At 46.4% G+C, this 14,417-nt stretch overlaps 1 protein-coding gene across 2 annotated transcripts in view; it reads right to left on the bottom strand.

Moving 5' to 3' along the window:
* Positions 1 to 472: 472 nt before the first annotated feature.
* The window catches only part of SLC15A4 (solute carrier family 15 member 4), a 55,188-nt gene continuing 41,243 nt past the window's right edge, over positions 473 to 14,417 (bottom strand). For both annotated transcript variants that reach the window (XM_083590241.1, XM_083590242.1), the window contains exons 7-8: positions 8,415 to 8,573; positions 473 to 2,355 (exon numbers count right to left, since the gene is read on the bottom strand). In XM_083590241.1, the coding sequence (XP_083446367.1) occupies positions 2,207 to 2,355; positions 8,415 to 8,573 (308 nt within the window). In that variant the 3' untranslated portion in view covers positions 473 to 2,206. The remainder of the gene's footprint in view (positions 2,356 to 8,414; positions 8,574 to 14,417) is intronic.

Here is a 14,417-nt window from a genome sequence, read left to right as displayed (position 1 = left end):
GGCCTCACCCGCCACTGCCGTATGGCCCTTGGAAACCTTCCCAAAAGGAAACATGACCCTCAGGTTGAAAAAAATTCCCCATCCCTGTTCAGGAATTATAAAGTGTTAACATATAGAACAGGCTTTCTCAGCCTTGGCCCTCCAGATGATTTTGGCCTACAACTCCCATGATCCCTAGCTAGCAGGACCAGTGGTCAGGGATGCTGGGAATTATAGTCTCAAAACATCTGGAGGGCCGAGGTTGAGGAAACCTGATATAAAACCTAGATTATTCCTGCTTTAGGCCTTGTTTTTCTCAGGCATCATGCCAGGCAGTTCTGCTGAACAAGTCCAGCAAGATTTTCCTTTTGGTCTGGTCCAGCAGATCGTCTTCTTTTGTCTGTATGGATCTCAGCAAACTTGCAAAGCCACGATGCGCCTTCTTGGTGTTCAACAGCAGAAGGGGGAGCATCAAAGACTACAGAGAACAGAATACCTGCAGCATATTTTTTTATTCACCCTAGAACACAGGTTCCCCGCACATGGGCTTTTGTAAACATTTCCAAATGAAGGTACTTGAATTATAGAAAACCAAATGCGCCTTTTCCATTCCAATGTTTGAATACTCTTAAAAATTAATCACCTCCTCACCAAAAATAAAAAAAGTTGAAAAACCATTTGTTATTAGGTGAAGTTGACTCCCACTTGCCAGAACTCCGCAATTTCTGTGCAAAATACTGCTTTTTATGTGGCTGAAAATTAGGCCCTGTGAGAAATAGAGAACATTTGAGCGAGGTACATGCGAGATGAAATAAAGGCTCTTCCTTTCATTAGGTTAATTAAGAAGGCTAGGAAAATGACTGAGGAAACCCAACTGCTTCTACGGCACACCCCTCTGCTGAGAAGCTCAAGGCAGATTTACGTCAGGGGTGGAGAACCTGCGGCCCTTCAGATTGTTTGGGGCTACATCTCCTATCATCCCTGACCACTGCGCAAGCTGGCTGAAGCTGATGGGAGCTGGGAGTCCAACTTCAGGAGGGTCAAATGTTCCCTCTTCCTGATTTATATACAAGAGCCTTGTCCTCCACAAGATGGGGTTTTAATGGAGAACCTGTTTGGCTAGCAGTCAATGTAGATTCTTGGGCCTTGTTTTGGCACACAGATTGCCAAGGTCCCCCACAAACAACTTCCATCCATCTTGGGCCTCCATTACAAATTGGCTGTGCCCTTCAGAATGTCCATCCAACCTAGCTCAAATTACACTTTCAAATACTTTTAGTTTCTACTCCCATCCGCGCCATCAGCTTTTAAATGGGAAAGTGACCTAAAAATGAGGGAACAGCAACAGATTTGCTTATTCACAGCACACAATATATCCCAAACGCTTGAGTACATTTCAACTCCTACCTAAGAAAGAAAAGGATAAATTCTCAAGGCGTGAGGCAACAGAAAAGAAAGGAAAAGGAAAGACTCTGATACCAGCTCAGTTTCCCGCCACGAAATGATTTAACGGATAGAAATGAGACAGCAACAGAAGGACCACCATGTTGCACAGCGAGGCCTGTTCATTACAGTAGTTTCATAACTTTTGCCGCGGAAAATACCACGTAGGTTGAAGTTGCTTCCCTTTTTGGACAACACAGGAATAAAAAAATTCCACACCACTTCATTCCCATATAACCAACACCACCAACAGAGACTTCTCACCCCCATCCACACCGACACTTCCGTTTTAAGAAAGGAGAACATTATTTCTGGGGAAATGGATAAGCAAGGGGAAATGGCAAGCAACCTTCTTTTGCTCATTTCCTTCAAAGTCATTCTTCAAAGAAATTAAACGTCTCCTTAGTAGGCAGTCATTCATCGCTTCTGTATCCAAAGGCTAATCATCCCCAGCTTCAACAGACTGAAGGAAACAGCTTTGAATAAGTTCGTTGCATCTTCTGTGCATCTGTGCCCGAGGGTAACACAGTTGAAAAACAGAGCTTGGGCCATGTCTCTGGGCACTGGGCAAGACAAGGCCATCTTGCTAACATAAGGCACTTACCTACTTTTACAGGGGAAGGAACAAAGAGGGCTGAGGCAAGAACGCAATGTTAACATGCAAGTTTAAAGAAAATGTTTCCTGGCCACAAACGGCCACTGTATTAGCATTTAAGACCTCAGAGATGGATGGTTCATCTGACGTCAAACGTCGGTCATAAAAGCTGCTCTTTCATTGCAGATGTCAGGTCCGCACACTGGCGGGAGGTCCATTAGTCCGGGATCTTTGGCGGTCATATCTGACAGACACAATAAGGAAAAGGAGAAGGGTTGCTCCTTGAATAGCAACCAGCAGAAAAAAGTAGTAGTTTAAATGGCACCCATTGATGTTACCTAGGGGGAAAAGAGAGAGAGAGAGAGAGAGAGAGAGAGAGAGAGAGAGAGAGAGAGAGAGACAAGGTAAGTTCATGCCATTACACGAAGTAATGCCATTCCACGTAGCTGGAACACAGAAACATTTTGCCAAAAGAGAAACACTAATGCTAGCTTTACAGTGAGGTTGGCTGGTTTTCCTATGGGCAACTCACATCTCATGTCAGGGGTCGGCAAGGCTTACCGGGCATGGGCCGGATCACTCCTGTGGAGATCGTCAGCGGGCCGGACCGGCGCAGCGCTGGAAATCGCTTCTGCGCATGCCCAGACACCGAAAATCACACCTGCGCAGAAGTGATTTCCAAAGAAAAAATGGTGCAGCCCAAACTATATGAATCAGAACCATGGGGAGATTTCTGGACCGTCCAGGAGCTGGATCCAGAACCCATTCGGGCTGGAACTGGCCTGTGGACCTTAGGTTGCCGACCTCTGTCTTATGTGCATTTAACACCCACGATTCCAAGCATATGTGCTCCGCTGCCGCTCTATCCCAGCCTTTTCCTTCTGCCTGCATCTCTCTCTGCCTTCTCTGCTTGCTTCCCTCCTCCTTTCTGTCGGTCCAAAAACTACACCTGACCAGGCAAGTCCTGCCTGGCGAGCCTGCAAGGCTAACAGCTCTGGGAGTGGAGATGATGCAAGATTTCGAACCCACAATGATCTCACAAGGCTCTATGCTCCAGGCCCACTTGGGGCCTCCAGCTTCCCCATACCTCTGGCCCTTCCCCTCCCTGGCCACCTTATAGAAAGTGGGATGGCTAGCTGTGGGGCGGCTCTCCCCCCCCCCTTGCAGACTAGGCACACTCCCCATTTCCACCTATGCAGGGTAGAGGGATGCATAGGTGACAGCTACAAAGGCGGCCGGTCTTCGGTCACTCACGTGGAGAAAGGGAAGACGTGGAGACATGAGGAGGCCTCCCTGCAGGGCTCCTCCCGCCCCTTGCCAGCCGAGGAAAAGGCAATTTTAGCTATACACAATTTTCGTACATGCGCATAATCCCTGGACCCGAAGCCCTGTGGATGACGTGGGTTGCCTGTATTCTTGGGAGCTGCTTGATTCTCTAGAGAGCAGCCCATGGGCTAAAGTATTTTCTGTCTACAGAAGCCGTCCCTCAATAGGAAACTGTGTTTTTTAATCATACTGGAGCCGTCTAGCAGTTTCCTTTTCTTGGAACCGTGTGAAAACTTTCCTGAGATCTTGCTCTTCAATTAAGACACTTCAGTTCACCCGCACAGGGCTTGCACTCAGCTTTCCTTCAAAACTAGGGTTTAGTTTCCTAAATTAGGAAAGCTCATTGGTTGAAAATTACGCTTCTGTTAAGGGAACTTTGTTTGCTAATGTTGCATGTCCACACACAGAGTCCAATAGACCTCAGGAGGACTACCCTATTGGTTCATTATAGTTACTACAGTGGTGCCTCGCAAGACAAAATAAATTCGTTCCGTGAATTTTTTCGTCTAGCGAATTTTTCGTCTTGCGAAGCACGAAATCCCATAGGAATGCATTGAAAATCAATTAATGCGTTCCTATGGTCAAAAAAAGTCCAAACAAAGCCAAATTTGGTACAACAAGAGTTTATTAAGTGCTCTTTAAAGTCACACATACTGTAAAGAGCATTTCAAAATTCAAACCCAGAATTTTTTTTAAAAAACAGCAGAGTGGCCCAATGGTCACAAAAAATCATAAAAATGCAGAAAACAAACACACAAGCTTCCAGATTCTTGCAAACCCCTCCCCAACACCAAGTCCTTGAATTGCAAACACCCCAACCCAAAATCCAAAACCCCCCAAAAAAGTTTTAAAAGCTTAACTTACCAAATGGCTGCAAAAGAAGTTTTGGAAAAGCTTCAAAAATCACCAAAGTCTTTAAAAACCTCAAAAAAGGCTACTATGTACACTGCGTTCTATGAGTTGCTCCTCGAAGTCAAGTCACAACTGTATTAACGGTGTTAAGAAAAAGGAAACAAACTTGCAAGACGTTTTCGTCTTGCGAAGCAAGCCCATAGGGAAATTCGTCTTGCGAAGCAGCTCAAAAAACGGAAAACCCTTTCGTCTAGCGAGTTTTCCGTCTTGCGAGGCATTCGTCTTGCGGGGCACCACTGTACTTAGAACTGGGCAGGGACCAGGGTGGTGGGGAGTCAGAAAAAATTCTGTACTCATCAATCCTTGTTTGTGCATACATGTCAAGTTGAAATTACTTTAATTACGTAAAACGTAAGATTCAATTAAATGGATTTATAATTGCAAGCTCTAGTAAGAGCCCAAAGGGGCTTTGCACTTGACATGAAAAAAACAACAATGCAGAGGCCGAGTCTTTTAAAAGCAGCAATTTCCCTTTTACAGGTCAGGATGTTAACGCCATGAAAATCTCCATTTTTAAAACTCCAGAAATAATTTAATTGTTTCATGGGGGCTGGGTTGGCACTTGAGTGTTTGTGGGCAAATTAAGTGGCGAGGGGGAGCTAAAGAAACACAGTGATTTGAGCCAACACAGTTAACACTGTGCTGCTGCGGCACGTGGAGGAAATTGGATCAATCAGCCGGGGGAAATGATTCTGCCTGGGATAGTTCTCCTGGCTCTGAGCCTTCTATGAGGTTTCCCCCCCTTCTCTATCAAACCTTCTCTATACCTCAGAGCAGCTCCACCAATGTCGCAACACAGCGGTCCTCAAAGTGGATGGTGCTGTTTCCTTGGGGGGGGGGGCGGTGGGATTACCTGGGGGTTGTGCTGGAGATGCCAGTGACTATCAGATTTGGAAAAGTCGGCATCAATGGATCACGTTCACCCATTTTGTTGAATTCATTAGGCTAGACAGTTTGGGTTGGATTTTGAATACCGTATTTTCCACTCTATAAGACGCACCCGACCATAAGACGCACCTAGTTTTTAGAGGAGGAAAACAAGAAACAAGAAAGCAACGCAAAGCCTCTTGAGTGAAGAGGCAGGAGCACCCCCGCTGCGCTCAAGAGACTTTGCGTGGCTATCCCTGAAGCCAGAAGAGCAAGAGGGATCGGTGCGCACTGATCCCTCTTGCTCTTCCAGCTTCTGGGATAGCTGTGCAGCCTCTTCAGGGCAGCGGGATGAAGGCTCCCTGCTGCCCTGAAGAGGCTGTGTGTGGCTAAGCCAGAAACTAGAAAAGCGAGAGGGAGCACTGCGCAGCAATCCCTCTCGCTGTTCTGGCTTCTGGGATAGCTGCGCAGCCGGCATTCGCTCCATAAGACGCACACACATTTCCCCTTACTTTTTAGGAGGAAAAAAGTACGTCTTATAGAGCGAAAAATACGGTAAATGAGCAATTAATTGCTGCTGCTTTGAATTTTACTGTGTTATCATGCTCCTTGTGCAATCCGCTAATCTAAACAATGCTTTTTATACAGCAGGGGGCTCTGGGACTGAGTTTATGGGGCGAATGGCCCCCCGAAATCTGGGAACCACTGTTGTACTGTAACAGCAACCCTGCTGGCTCAGACCAAAGGCCCGTCCAGGCCAACACCTTGCTTTCCACAGTCTCCAACCAGGTGTCTCCCAGGAAGTCCCTGCCACGGCCCTGGAGTGAGGCTCGTCGGCTTCAGGGGATGAAGGCACTGCCATCCTCTAGCTCAGAGGACTCCATGGCTGAAGGCCCAGGAAAAACTGAGGCTCTCCATACTCCACTGCAGCAGAAGGAGATGTCTGGAAATGTTCAGGTGCCTCTGAGCAGAGCAGCATCTTACAAAGGAGGTGGTGCTAACTATTAGGCTGCCCCGATGTTATTACTGCTGCTATATAAGGGCTTGGGCTTCAGTGTGTTCCTTGCTGGAGCAACTGCAAAGCTCTGGATTTCCCAGAGGACACACTGAGCCTTGCCTTAAGCTTTGTGTCCAGTCTGAATCCTCACTTGCCTTGCCTTCCCCTTGAACCGTGTCTCACTTTGCCTTGTCTTACAGTCTGCTTGGGCCTTGCCTTGCTGCACTGCAAAGCACAACAGCGCCCCCAGCTGGAAGGCTGCTGCCCCCATCCCATGCAATTGGCATCAGGACCACAATCCCTCAAGGACCGCCTTGCCCCATTTGAACCGACCCGGACCCTGTGATCATCAACAGAGGCCCCCCTTCTTCGTGCGCCTCCTCCACGAGAGGTCCGGAGGGTGGCAACGTGAGAACGGGCCTTTTCTGTGGTGGCTCCCCATTTGTGGAATGCTCTCCCCAGGGAGGCTCGCCTGGCACCTGTTGGGATATTGATATTTCATTCCACCTAAACAGATGTGTGGAGCTGTTGTATGTCACATGCCTGTTTACATTCCAGCACAGCTTGCTGGGAACTTTAGTTTGTGTATAGCTTTTGCTTTATGCTTCTTGCTTGGGACATGAAGGAGAGCAGACATGTTTTCTTTGTCTTGATCTATGCTGAATAAACTGCTTGTAAATATGCTTTACATATGCCTCTGTCTGCCCTTCCGTCGTGAAGTTTGTTTTATCTGCTGGCTTGCATGCTCAGCTTCTGAAAGGCCTTTGAAGCTCTGAGTTGCTGATTGATGCAGAACCAAGGACTGGAGGTCAACTGGCAACTGGCCAGTGAGCTGGAGCTAGCTGGGGGCCTGCCAATTGCCCCTGTTCCCTTGGATGCATCACAACAGCACCTTCATTACATATCTTTAGGTGCATGGTGTCCTGTGGCATAAACAGCAGGAGGTCAGACAAGACTCTCCTGCTGGTCTTTGTTCACAACCCTGCAGGTAGGAACAGAGCCATTGTAGCTCAGTGCTACTGAGACCCATCCAGCAGGGTCAGTCCAGAAGGATATTATAGCCAGTGGTTCTGAAGGCCACTGAGAGATTGAGCAGCAGCAGCAGCATGGCACTCCTCCTGTCCTTCCATCTTGGACTACTTGGACTACTGCAATGTGCTCTACATGGGGCTACCTTTGAAGGTGACCCGGAAACTGCAACTAATCCAGAATGCGGCATACAACTATACAACACTGGTCCTGAAAGACCTACATTGGCTCCCGGTACGTTTTGAAGCACAAATCAAAGTATTGGTGCTGACCTTTAAAGCCCTAAACAGCCTCGGCTCAGTATACCTGAAGGAGCGTCTCCACCCCCATCGTTCTGCCCGGCCACTGAGGTCCAGCGCTGAGGGCCTTTTGGCAGTCCTCTCACTGCGAGAAGTGAGGTTATGGGGAACCAGGCAGAGGGCCTTCTCGGTAGTGGTGCTTCCCTTGTGGAACGCCCTCCCTTCAGATGTCAAGAAAATAAACTATCTGACTTTTAGAAGGCAGCCCTGTATCAGGAAGTTTTTAATGTTTGATGTTTTATCGTGTTTTTAATATTCTGTTGGGAGCTGCCCAGAGTGGCTGGGAAAACCCGGTCAGATGGGCGGGGTACGTATGTATGCATACATAAATAAATAAATAATAATAATAATAATAATAATAATAATAATAATAATAAAGTTCATCCATTAGAATGATAGAGGCTTATTTGTCCCCCAACCAAGCCTGAACCCAGGCTAGCATGGATTCAGATAGTCCATCTCATCTGGCAATATCTGAAGCTATTCCCCCACAACCCTCTCAGTCGCCTTTCCCCAGGAAGGAAGGAGGGATCTGCAACCAGAAGATAGTAGTTACAATCCCTTGGTTGGTCTATAACCAGCTAGTTTGCTCAGAGGGCACCAAAATAAAAGAACACCCCAGTGTCAACTGCTTTGCTCAGCGAACAATTTCTCCAGAGCAGCCTCTAAGAGCATTCTAAAGATAGTAACGAACGAACCAGCATTGTTATACGGGGGTGGGGGGTGGAATTATTACAGGGTCGTTTCGGAATTTCTGTGTAATCGTTGCTCAGCTTTTAAAATGCCTCCTCTGGTGAAGGTTGCCACTGAAAATTGCAGGTTAGAAAAAACAGCCGTGCCTAAGATAGGAAAGTTTTTTAAATTAACAGCATGCGGCAGCTTTAGGAATAAGTACTCTGCTTTCTTTTTCCTCTAACATGCTGGAACATAAATAAATAAATAATAAACAAACACATAAATAACTTACCCAAATCTGTGTGATTACTCATCCAGCCAATCGCTGTAATAGACACCAAAGCCAGAAGCCCTGATCCAACAAAAGACCCAATTCCGGAAAAAAAGAAAAAGAGACCCATAATAGCACTCTGCATAGATTTGGGAGCAGCAGAATATGCAAATTCCAGACCTGGAACAAAAGAACAAAGGGGGAGAGGCATTAAGGCAAATTCTATCCATTATTTTGGACAACATTTCTTCACGAGTATAAAGGCCATGAAGACAGGGGCTCAAAACCTGTGGACCCACAGGTTCATCACACATTATCTGTAATGTTTATAGCACTTTCTAAGACAGTGAGCGACAGATATAATTACAGGTTTATTTGTATCAGCCCCAGCAAGCATGGCCAACAACCAGGGGTGATTGGAGTTGTAGTTCAGTAAGCATCTGAAAAGTCAAAGGTTCCCCACAACTGATTTACCATCATAAAAGGCTGAAATGCGCAATAAAACCACAACATTAGCAATACAGTCATACCTCCGCTTACGTATCCCTCTGGATACGTAAACGTCGGAATGCGAATGCGGCAAACCCGGAAGTATTTTTCCGGGTTTCGTCACGCACTCATGCGCAGAAGTGCTCTATGTGCTGTGCACATGTGCAGAAGCACTAAACTGCGCCGCACGCATGCGCAGAAGCAGTCCTCTGGTTGCGAATTCCTTGGAATGTGGCCGGACCTCCGGAACGGATCCCGTTCGCAACCAGAGGTAACACTGTACCATGAAGGCAGCAGCTGAAAACATACAGCAGGTGATATAAGTAATAAAACTGCTGCTTTCCCCTTATGGGGTACCCAAGAGCCCATATAGAGTCCTTTTGTAGGTTCTCTATCGGTAGGAGAAAATAACAGAGACCAACCAGAGAATATTGAGAAGCAAAGCAGCTAGTAAGCCTGATCTTTATTAAAGGTGTTGCAACAGGGTGCTCCGTAGGAGAGAGGAGGACGACCCAGAGCCATGGTATAAGAAAAATCCAACCCTGCTTTGAGGGGCCTGGATTAGGTGGCCGTGTAAGGACCACCTGCCAGCAGAGTGATGGAGGACCAAAACCCTTTGGTTTAAGGGTTTAAACCTCACATATTTACTCATGTCCCAAAAGCATGGAAGGGATAAGTTAAGGGAAGTGCCTTAACTGCCATGTAGACATTGCTTCGATTACACACACTTACAACTCAGTCTCTGTGCACCTATGTCTCTTCCTTTGCATAAACGAATGCTTCTAGTGATAGGCAGAATTCACAGCCCTCCAGAGAGGCTTTTAAAACATCAGCCTGACCTTACGTCAGCCCCGAACCCCAACTTTTGTTCAACTTAGGGGGTGTTTTTTTAGGGGAGGCTCATGCCATTGTTTCTGACAACTGGGCATGCTTGCTGGAGAAGCTGAGAGTCCAACGGCATCTTGGAAGGACGCAGATTCCCCATCACTGCTCTGCAACTGCAGCAAGATTATCCAGGTGCCTCTGACTTTGCAAACAGGATTGCAGACGAAAGACGATGGCTGCATTTCTAAAAGCCTCTGAAGTTGAGCTCGTATTGCTGGATAAAAGACTGCTATAAACAGAGCCTGGTTTCTACTCCGTACGAAATCTGGGCTCTTTGTGCAAAGGAAAGGACACGTGCGTTTCAAAGCAAGGAATGTGTCATAATTGCTGCAATTCAACTTATTATGCAAATTGAAGGGCTTAACGGAACAGCGCAATGGAGAGTCCCATCAAAACATTCAGCACTCTGCCACTCTCCCAGAATATCCAACCAAAGCGTTCGACAATCAGCCACTCTCCCAGAATATCAGACTCCCATCTCTGAGGTGCTGAGCTTCTCATTATTTGCCTTTTAGCTCAGATAACCACCAGAAGATTGAAACAAAAGCTTTGTAGAGCAACTGGAAGAGGGGTGGACAAATGTCAAAAAGCAATTAAGAGCGGCAGGGAGACTCCAGTTCAAACACAAACTCTTGCGTTTTATCCCAACACTCGGGCTGCAGAGGATTCGAAAGCGGAAGCATGTTGCATGCTGGAAGAAAACTTAAAAATAACTACGCAGGCTGCCAGACAGTTTTCCAAGCACAATTCAAAAGCACTGGTGCCTACTTTTAAAATCCACCCTGCAAAAAGGTGGGCCAAGCTTTATATTTCTGGGTTCGGCATTAGGGAGAAGTTTCTGATTCTAAGACCTGTTTGACAGTGGGACAGGCTCCCTCGGAAGGTGGACTCTCCTTTGTTTGAGGTTTTTATACAGAGGTGGGATGACCATACGCCGGTGATTCTTTAGCTGCGATTCCTGCATTTCAGGGAACTGGACGAGATGACCCCAGGGGGTCATTTCGAGTTTAATAGTTACAGTCATACCTCGGGTTACAGCCGCTTCAGGTTGTGTTTTTTTGGGTTACGGACCACTGAAACCCGGAAGTACCGGAACAGGTTACTTCTGGGTTTCGGGGGTCATGCATGTGCAGAAGTGCTAAATTGTGCTTTGCGCATGCGCAGAAGTGCTGAATTGCAACCCACGCGTGCACGACACCCAAAACCCGGAAGAAACCCGCATGGATCACATTCGCAACCCGAGCGTCCACTGTATATGATTCTATATGCTTCTTTAACAGAACCTCAAAGTCCACCACCAACAACATAGGAAACTGCCCTATACTGAGTCAGACCATTGTTTCTATTTGGCTGAGTATGGCCAGGAAATTCCCTGTGTTGCAAAAACAGAAAACTCTAAACAACCACAAGCAACACGCGGCTAATAATGATCTAACAAAATATTATTAACATTATATTGTTTCACACTTCATAAGCAGAAAATATGTCATCCTTGCATAAAGTCGCAAGTAATCAGAGTCAAATAAATGTTCCATGCACAGAATCAGAAAGCGGGATCAGTCAGTATCAAAACACGCTGACATGAAGGCAAATTGTCTTTCAACAGTCAAAATCCTGCAGAAGTGCGGCGATGAGGGCTCCAAGTGTAGAACAGTTTTCCCGGATAACGAACTGTTTCAATAATGATTCTTCGTCAGCAAATAAGTTGCCCCTACGGGTACTTCAAATAGAAGTGGATCAGCAATCACTTAACTATGTAGTAAGCTGAGGGGATGGTTCAGAGAGAGACCGTCTTTAAAAGGGATTTAGACAAAGTCATGGAGCGTAAGGCTATCGGTGGCCACTAGCAGTGGCGTAGCGTGGGTTGTCAGCACCCGGGGCAAGGCAAGTAATTTGCGCCCCCTAACCCGTGGATTTGCGCCCCCTAACCTGTGGATTTGCGCCCCCTAACCCATGGATTTGCCCTAACCCCAGATGTTGCGCCCGGTGCGGCCGGCCCCCCCTGCACCCCCCACGCTACGCCACTGGCCACTAGCCTCAATCGCTGTCTTCTGCTTCCGCCGTGGGAGGCAGTAGGCCTCTGAATGCCAGTTGCATAGGAGAGGAAGTTGTTGCACCCAAATCTAAATAAAGGAAGGCCCTGCAACATCTACATCGTCTCACATATAAAGATGATCCAGCATTGAAGATGGGAAGGTGTACCATGAGAACAGATGGGGCCGCATGCTCCCTGCGGACTCTTTGTGCAGTGCCGAATGCCAGTTTTAGAACATTGAAGAAGAAGAAGAAGAAGAAGAAGAAGAAGAAGAAGAAGAAGAAGAAGAAGAAGGGGAGGAGGAGGAGGAGTTTGGATTTGATATCCCGCCTTTCACTCCCCTTCAGGAGTCTCAAAGCGGCTCACATTCTCCTTTCCCTTCCTCTCCCACAACAAACACTCTGTGAGGTGAGTGGGGCTGAGAGACTTCAGAGAAGTGTGACTGGCCCAAGGTCACCCAGCAGCTGCATGTGGAGGAGCAGGGAATCGAACCCAGTTCACCAGATTACAAGACTACGCTCTTAACCACTACACCACTGCTGGCTCTCAATGACAAGCTTGCAATGACAAGCTCGAGATCTGGTTCCTTCCCATTTATTATGGCTCATCGGGTGCAGAGGGCAGTCAGGAAACAGCAAGAGGTCTGTTGTGAATGGCACAGTGGCAAACCAGCTGCCTAAGCAACAGCATCATCTCCACTAGTGATTCTCAACAACTGGTATCCAGCGGTTTACTGTTTCCAGCACTGCATCGCCATTACGGTTCGCAGTCACCACCCAGTATAATAATAATAATAATAATAATAATAATAATAATAATAATAATAATAATAATTTATTTATACCCCGAGCATCTGGCTGGGTTTCCCCAGCCACTCTGGGCGGCTTCCAACAAAGATTAAATCTACATTAAAATGTCACACATTGAAAACTTCCCTGAACAGGGCTGCCTTAAGATGTCTTCTAAAAGTCAGGTAGTTGTTTATTTCTTTGACATCTGGTGGGAGGGCGTTCCACAGGGCGGGTGCCACTACCGAGAAGGCCCTCTGCCTGGTTCCCTGTAACTTGACTTCTCGCAGCAAGGGAACCACCAGAAAGCCCTCAGCACTGGACCTCAGTGTCTGGGCTGAATGATGGGGGTGGAGATGCTCCTTCAGATATACTGGACCGAGGCTGTTTAGGGCTTTCAAGGTCAGCACCAACACTTTGAATTGTGCTCGGAAACGTACTGGGAGCCCATGTAGGTCTTTCAAGACCGGTGTTATGTGGTCTTGGCGGCCGCTCCCAGTCACCAGTCTAGCTGCCGCATTCTGGATTAGTTGTAGTTTCCGGGTCACCTTCAAAGGTAGCCCCACATAGAGCGCATTGCAGTAGTCTAAGCGGGAGATAACCAGAGCATGCACCACTCTGGCGAGACAGTCCGCGGGCAGGTAGGGTCTCAGCCTGTGTACCAGATGGATCTGGTAGACAGCTGCCCTGGATACAGGACAGCTGTGAGCAAGGGCATTAAGATGAGCAAACAAAACCTGGTTGTTTTTTCTCACAGCCTGATGGTGCTCAGATTGTGGTAACACAAAGGTGGGCTTTTCCATCCCTGCAAAATGCCTCCAGGCTGAAAGACGACAGGCCCATCAGTATTGGCATTTGTCGGCTCTTGAAGACACACCAGTTTAGGCAAGGCTTCCTCTGAACTTGACCTTCCCAATTACTTATTTATTTATTTTCTGTATAATTTTTATTAGTTTTTCCTTTTATAACACAACAAATCCAACCTTGCAATAACAAAGAAATCTACTCTTTGCTCTGCCGAGTTTGTGACTTCCCTCTGTCCCTTCCCTCTGTCCCTCTGGTTTTTTTTAATTTTCAGATCTTTGTATCACACTTTAAATTATCAATTTCTGACCTTAATATCCTTGTAGTCAACTCTATCTCTTTGGTCTGAAAAGTTTTAAAGTTTATCCTTCCTGGATTTATTTCAGTCCCGCTAGTGTCTTCACATTTCTACAATAATTGTTCATATACCAAATAAATTTACTCCAGTCTCTTTGAAATTTGCGACCAAAGACCCAATTACTTATTTTAATCACACTTTTAACTGTTCAATTGCTAAGCCTTTTAACAAGCTTGTTTCGTTGCAAATTTTAATCACAGATATTTTAATTTTTTTCTTGGAACTGTACCATTGTGTATTTTAATTATTATGGATTTTATAGTGACTTTTTAAAAAACAAACAAAAAAACAAAAAAACAGGGAGGCATACATTTTCTCTCCCCTCCCTTCATTTCACCCTCACAACAACCCCTTAAGGTAGGCTAGGCTGAGAGACAGTGGCTAGTCCACAGTCAACCTGACCCTTTCAGTATGGATTGTGGGATAACCTGAACAAATCGCAAGGCCCTTGAAGGACAATTCTCGCTTTTTGAACTGGGATACAAAACAGAACCAAATGTTTGTCCACAAACAACTTTAAAAAGACACCTGGTATAACTCTGCAGCGTAATATACCCACCACATTGAACAGGGCCTCTTTGAGTTTTTCTAAGCAGAAATATAAAAAAGTATAAATATAAAAAAGCAAAACGACAGGGGCTGAAATTCCTGAGGACAGAACAGTT

This window comes from Podarcis filfolensis (genome assembly GCF_964270895.1).
Source record: "Podarcis filfolensis genome assembly, chromosome: 16".
NCBI lineage: Eukaryota > Metazoa > Chordata > Lepidosauria > Squamata > Lacertidae > Podarcis > Podarcis filfolensis.
The sequence above is the reverse complement of the archived record's forward strand: the minus strand, read 5'-3'. Positions and strand labels throughout refer to the sequence as shown.